Raw genomic sequence first — 7,500 nt, 5'->3', positions numbered from 1 at the left:
ATTTTAATTACAAGCAAACCAGTTGTCATATAATCACTCAACAAAATACATTAGAAATATTAAATCAATCAGCATGGGTGGCAAGACCACAATGCCATGCCTACTATAATAAAAGTTCGTGTACTGTCATTACACATAGATGTCTATTATTTTATTGCCTTTAATGTTATTAATATTTAATTAATTTTATGATAATGAAATCAATAAGAATGTCAATATTAATAGTACTGGAAAGAAAAACACATTTTCCCACAAATTCAAGGAATGGGGAAATCAAGCGCATTCAATAGCCAACTGATAGACTCCTTGCTGGCTGAGCACATGTGGAGCCATCTGTAATTTTTAAAAGATCTACTGGGACCAGTGTATAAACATGCAGACATTGGGTTAAATTAATTATTTAAAATGTTTATTAAATAATATTATTATATGAAATGTGAGAGACTATCAGCTATTTCTTTATTTGTATTTTCACGGTACTGTCAGTATCACACCTAATCCACAGAAAATCATGAGATTTTCTTATATCAGCCACCACTTTTTTATATTTTTTAGATCTTTTTCTTCTTGTTTCTTGATGGGAAGACCAAAGCTTATTATATTTCATTTTCCCCAAGTATATGTATATTATTATTAGCCTTTGATATGTAATACTAAATTAATTGAAGCATACACAAGAAAGCTACCTAGTGTTACCTTTTTTTTGCATTTTCTTTTATACAGAAGGTAGTTATTACATATTTACAAAAAAAAAATTTAAGTGTTTTTTTTAAATAATATATAGGTATTACCATAAGATATTGTTAATGAATATTTATATGTATGATAGTACATAACATTAACCTTGAAGATACAGTGACCTATAATTCTTGTGATTTATTATGAATATATTTATAATGACAGAAACATCCATAACCCATTATCTTGCCAATTATTATTATGGTAGACAGTAATTCTGAGCAATAGGGATGATTGATTTTACTTTCTGAAACTATAATTGTCAGTATGATGGTTACTAGAGCTAAATCTATAAGACTTATGGGGAGATGAATTATATAAAAATGTATTAGGTAATCACTATTGTACTCTATTGTTTTAGAAATATATTGTCTTTGCTGGATGGTATCATTAAAATGAGACCTTATAATTAAGCATTCTTTTTATCTACAAGTTCTGTTTGTGATCATTTCCTAACCTTTTTTCCAACCAAAGGACATTGTTGTACAGAGTAGATGAACACCATGAATGGCATGTTCATTAATCTGCTGATACCATCTTGAAGAGGTTGATACTGACCTTAACTCTCTTGCATCTGTGGATTCAACACATGCAGGAATCTATGGCAAAATGTACAATGATGTGGGTAATGCAGACCTCTAATGGAGGCCATAGACTTCTGTCTCTATAATAGTTAGAAGGATGATAAGAATGTTTTCCTTCTGTACACATGGTATATCTACCAACCACCACAATATATATATATTGTGATATTACAGGAAACATTGACATATATATAGTGTAAACCATATTCAAGCATTGATGGATTATATGAGACACACAGTTGCATACAGTGACCTGGTGATGTTCTAGATGTACAGGCCATGAAAAGTTTTTTCACGAACCACGGCATTGGTGGATTTGGCCATATAGGCATTGATTCACAGAGTTTGATAAGCAATAGTGTCCTTACTTTTATTTTTTTGCAGATTGTATTTTATAGCTGCTGGTGTTGTCTTGTATGTTCTTTATAGTTATTACCTTAATTTTCTCCCACATTGACATATATATAGTGTAAACCATATTCAAGCATTGATGGATTATATGAGACACACAGTTGCATACAGTGACCTGGTGATGTTCTAGATGTACAGGCCATGAAAAGTTTTTTCACGAACCACGGCATTGGTGGATTTGGCCATATAGGCATTGATTCACAGAGTTTGATAAGCAATAGTGTCCTTACTTTTATTTTTTTGCAGATTGTATTTTATAGCTGCTGGTGTTGTCTTGTATGTTCTTTATAGTTATTACCTTAATTTTCTTTGTCTTTGTAGAGCTCTAGTCAGAGAATATACTTGTAAGATGCAACAGTCAAAAATATCAGGCAAACCCCACCAATGGACTTCTTTGAGTTTTCATACTATCTAAAAGTGATAAATGACTGTCACATCACCTTGCACATAGCCATTCTGCAGAGTGTCAAACAATAAATAGTTAGCCATAATGTGCAATGTATAAATGCTATTTGCATGATGAAATTGCACAATTAGTAATTTCTTAAAGCAAACAACTTGATTATTTTTTTGTTAATGGAAATCAAAATTTCCTTCTTTCCAAATTGTAAAATAGTGGCCAGAATTGGCTCTAAAATTGTTTTCAGTATTCTCTTTATATTTATATTTTGCTCCCTGCCAAATTTGTAAGCACCACAAGGAGAATGATTATGTGAAAATATTTGATGGTTGCAAAAGAGATCTGTTACATATGAAATCTCAAGTTCACTAGGGATAAAAGTGCTTTTGTATATAATAAAATTCAAGTCACATTGTTGGTTAGGTGTGTAATGACCTTGAATACTTTATGGTTCCATGATGCAATGTTTTCTACTACTACTACTAGTACTACTCTTAGTCACTCATCTTTCTTGTAGGCAAAATACTAGATATGCATATTTCTGTTTTATTTGTTTTTTTTAAATTGTACAAAGGTGTATATTTTAGCGTGTTTTATCATAACCATCTTTTTGTTCTGATAAAAGGTATCCCAAATGAAAAGAGAGACCACAACACTTTCATAAGATGGATCCAACAGAGAATAACACACCTGGTTCTCATGATGAAGAAACACAAGAAGAAGTAAGTTTTGAATAGTAATGTAGAATACTGTTATTAGAATGATTTGGATTTCACTAATGTTTGGAAGATAAAATTTTCTTAATAATGGTTAAATGTATAAAATGATTTGGAATAGGGAATATGAATATTGTATGAAAAAATAAATTAATTGTAACTTAAACTCTACAGCACAAAGAAACTCTAAGTCAGCCTAATCAAGAAGAGGAGAATGAAGCTGTGCCTTTGATTGAGTCTGGCACTCAGGCTAATGCTGACCCAAAAGTGATCACGGAAAATGCTGTAAGAGTAGCTTTTCTACCGCCAGCAGAGGAGGCAGATCTTCCAATATCAGAGTCACTGGTGCATGGTGATGCATCTTACAGTGCTGATGATAATTCTTCTTACAGTGATGATGAGGCAGATATAGATCAAGATATTGATGATGCTCTAGATGAAGGGTGAGTTTTTGCTTATATTATGTTTATACTTGATATATTTCAAATTATATAAATTTTGATACTGGTTTGTATGTTGCATCTGTCTAATAATTAAAATATTTTCTTTGTTTTCTCATTTCATTTGTATGTAGATCTCTATTTTTAGAGCACTGAGGCCAAGATGTGACTGTGAACATAACTATATTCCAGATACATGGGTATGGAATGCACTTTAGAGCGTGGATTTTCACTTAATGAAGCTGCCATTGCCCGTGATCTTCGATATGAGCGGTATGATGAAGTTGCTGTGAAATACGAGAGAAGTCATTCGTTTTCAAAATACCAGCCTTCGTTGAAGCATTTTAAACCAGTCAGAAAATCTTCAGCGTAAGTTGATTTTAAACTGCAATTCATTAGAATGAACTTGTATGAAAAATGGTGTAGATAAAGATGAATGTTATTTATCATTAGTATTTAAAGCTAGAGGTAAAAACTAAAAGTAAAACCTGATTTTATATATATATATATATATATATATATATATATATATATATATATATATATATATATATATATATGTATTTTGTAATATAATTTTTTGGCATTTGTTTCCTTGCCACAAGATATTTAATCAAATTGTGAATACCGATTTGGAAAATGTTATATTGTGGGGAGTTACTATTATCTAAGACACCTAATTTATTGCTTTAATCCAGGGAAAAAGATGAAATGCCTATAGACTCCACTGGTCTGTATGGCTTTGTCTCATACTCCTGGATCACTAGTCTCATGTGGAAAGCATACAAGAAAGGATTGAAAGAGGAGGATGTCCCCATCTGCTCAAAGTATGATATGTGTGACTACAATACTGACAGGTAATTTACACATTCCTTTTTATGTGTTTTACTTGATTTAGATTTATTTTTTTATGTTAAGTTTTTTTTTATTTAACTCTTCCTGAACTTATTTATTTATGATATTGATGGCTATGGATTCATTTGATTTTACTTTTTATTTTATTTTTATTTTTGATATTATTATTTTTTAAAGACTTGTTTGCAGTGGTTTATATTTTTGTATAGTATTTTCTTTAAGATTCCTTCCAGCTGATCAATTTTTTCTTTCTGAATCTATAGATGTACATGTTTTTAGCTCATTATATTTATTATTCTGCAATTGATCACGCTTATTTGATTTTTGTCTTACAATCTTATTCCAAGCTGATCCATTCTCCTTTTTATTTCATTTATTGTTTTCATCACTCTGTTTGTGATCATTTCCTAATCTTTTTTCCAACCAAAGAACATTGTACTCCACATTTTGCTTAAGATCCAGTTCTTTATCTTTCCCACCTTGGTATATGATTTCTAGAAACATTGGCCTTATGGCATCCTTTACTTTCTAGACTGAATTAGATGTTTATTAAATTTATGATAATTAGCCTTTGAAAATACTTTGAAATGGTCTTTGTATTCTCATTGTCCTTTTGTATCCATCTACCTGTCTAAGTAACATTGTTACCAGAATCTCTTGTGCATATAGCCAAACTGAATAGCTCTCTCTTGGTATGGACCCTGGCATCTGCCTGTTTCTTTTGGTTTTCCTACTTTTACCTATTGCCTTGTTTGGTTTAATTCTCTTAAGATCCATCCAATCATGGTAGATTGACTAGTGGGGGAAAAAAACAAATTGTTATGGAATGCAACATTTAAAATTCTTTTCTGGATCATCTCTTTTGAAATGCTATTATTAGTGAGTCAGTTAACTTATGCTTAATAATTCCTTGAATCTGGTTGCTTCACAGCAATCACATGGCCCAAAATTCTGACACTATTTTTATGTGAGCAGCAGCTCTGCCAGGTGCATGGCTTGTAGGCCAGGAACACGCGAACACTATGCCTCCCCTTTGTAATGTTATTTTCTTTTGACGTTTGATTTGTATTATAATTTGATTTGTTTTCTTTGCAAAGATTACATGTCATCTCTCTAAGTAGTCTACAACTCAGTGCAAGAAAAATAAAAATATTAAACTTTTTTTTTTTTTTTTAAATAATTTTCTGTAACATAAAAACATTTAACATTTAAGTTAAGATATTTTCACTCATTCCAATGTATTAATTATTGTTCTTCTTATGTTATGTTATTTGTTATTATTATTATTAATTATTTTAAACATTTTTGTTATTATTATTATTAATTATTTTAAACATTTTTGTTATTATTATTATTAATTATTTTAAACATTTTTGTTATTATTATTATTAATTATTTTAAACATTTTTGTTATTATTATTATTAATTATTTTAAACATTTTTGTTATTATTATTATTAATTATTTTAAACATTTTTGTTATTATTATTTTTTTAAAGACTTGTTTGCAGTGGTTTATATTTTTGTATAGTATTTTCTTTAAGATTCCTTCCAGCTGATCAATTTTTTCTTTCTGAATCTATAGATGTACATGTTTTTAGCTCATTATATTTATTATTCTGCAATTGATCACGCTTATTTGATTTTTGTCTTACAATCTTATTCCAAGCTGATCCATTCTCCTTTTTATTTCATTTATTGTTTTCATCACTCTGTTTGTGATCATTTCCTAATCTTTTTTCCAACCAAAGAACATTGTACTCCACATTTTGCTTAAGATCCAGTTCTTTATCTTTCCCACCTTGGTATATGATTTCTAGAAACATTGGCCTTATGGCATCCTTTACTTTCTAGACTGAATTAGATGTTTATTAAATTTATGATAATTAGCCTTTGAAAATACTTTGAAATGGTCTTTGTATTCTCATTGTCCTTTTGTATCCATCTACCTGTCTAAGTAACATTGTTACCAGAATCTCTTGTGCATATAGCCAAACTGAATAGCTCTCTCTTGGTATGGACCCTGGATCTGCCTGTTTCTTTTGGTTTTCCTACTTTTACCTATTGCCTTGTTTGGTTTAATTCTCTTAAGATCCATCCAATCATGGTAGATTGACTAGTGGGGGAAAAAAACAAATTGTTATGGAATGCAACATTTAAAATTCTTTTCTGGATCATCTCTTTTGAAATGCTATTATTGTGAGTCATTTAACGTTTGCTTAATAATTCCTTGAATCTGGTTGCTTCACAGCAATCACATGGCCCAAAATTCTGACACTATTTTTATGTGAGCAGCAGCTCTGCCAGGTGCATGGCTTGTAGGCCAGGAACACGCGAACACTATGCCTCCCCTTTGTAATGTTATTTTCTTTTGACGTTTGATTTGTATTATAATTTGATTTGTTTTCTTTGCAAAGATTACATGTCATCTCTCTAAGTAGTCTACAACTCAGTGCAAGAAAATAAAAATATTAAACTTTTTTTTTTTTTTTTTTTTTTTAAATAATTTTCTGTAACATAAAAACATTTAACATTTAAGTTAAGATATTTTCACTCATTCCAATGTATTAATTATTGTTCTTCTTATGTTATGTTATTTGTTATTATTATTTTTTTAAAGACTTGTTTGCAGTGGTTTATATTTTTGTATAGTATTTTCTTTAAGATTCCTTCCAGCTGATCAATTTTTTCTTTTCTTTTTCTTTTGGTGGTCCGCAGTGCAAAGGGTTCTCTTCTGTTTTGTTTTATTTGTTGATTTTCTAAATGGGTAGGACTCTAAAAACTTTTCAATTTTATGATGACCAAGCCATTGTTTTCATCCAGAGTTGTCGTATTTATTTGGATATAAAAGGTCTAAATCATCTTTTTGCAGGAGGATGAGGGATAAAATATTATATAATACTTCTTATGTGTATTTTTTTCTGTATGAATTGTAATATAATAATATATATATTATATATTTTTTATATATATTATATATTTATATATATTATTTTATATATATTATATATAATTATATATATATATCTTATATATATATATTTATATTTTGATCAATAATATCTTGAAAATATTTGCCATTTTCCCCATTTATAGTTTCTGTCAAACTTACCAATCTCTGAATAGTCTTTGCTTCGAATGTCAGGGAAGACTGGTTTTAATTACATTATTTTTTAGCAATACATACTGATTTGCTGTTGTAAATGGTAAATGTGATTGTTGATGCAACTGCACCTGCAATGATAGTATTATTATTTGAGTAACATTAAGGCAAATAAAGGCTTTGGTGCTGCTTTTGTGGACTGTATTTATGACTTCTTAAAGTTGAAATAACATGTAAGATGTATGTAAAAATAG

At 29.6% G+C, this 7,500-nt stretch overlaps 1 protein-coding gene across 1 annotated transcript in view; it reads left to right on the top strand.

Moving 5' to 3' along the window:
- LOC125028743 (ATP-binding cassette sub-family C member 5-like) overlaps positions 1-7,500 on the top strand; it is a 45,550-nt gene that overhangs the window by 1,211 nt on the left and 36,839 nt on the right. Inside the window, exons 2-7 of the mRNA XM_047618225.1 lie at positions 2,759-2,855; positions 3,024-3,292; positions 3,482-3,658; positions 3,988-4,146; positions 5,120-5,179; positions 6,439-6,498. Of these exons, the coding sequence (XP_047474181.1) occupies positions 2,799-2,855; positions 3,024-3,292; positions 3,482-3,658; positions 3,988-4,146; positions 5,120-5,179; positions 6,439-6,498 (782 nt within the window). The 5' untranslated portion in view covers positions 2,759-2,798. The remainder of the gene's footprint in view (positions 1-2,758; positions 2,856-3,023; positions 3,293-3,481; positions 3,659-3,987; positions 4,147-5,119; positions 5,180-6,438; positions 6,499-7,500) is intronic.

The sequence above is a fragment of the Penaeus chinensis genome, chromosome 9 (genome assembly GCF_019202785.1).
Source record: "Penaeus chinensis breed Huanghai No. 1 chromosome 9, ASM1920278v2, whole genome shotgun sequence".
Classification (NCBI taxonomy): Eukaryota; Metazoa; Arthropoda; class Malacostraca; order Decapoda; family Penaeidae; genus Penaeus; species Penaeus chinensis.
This window is presented reverse-complemented; position numbering and strand designations above follow the sequence as displayed.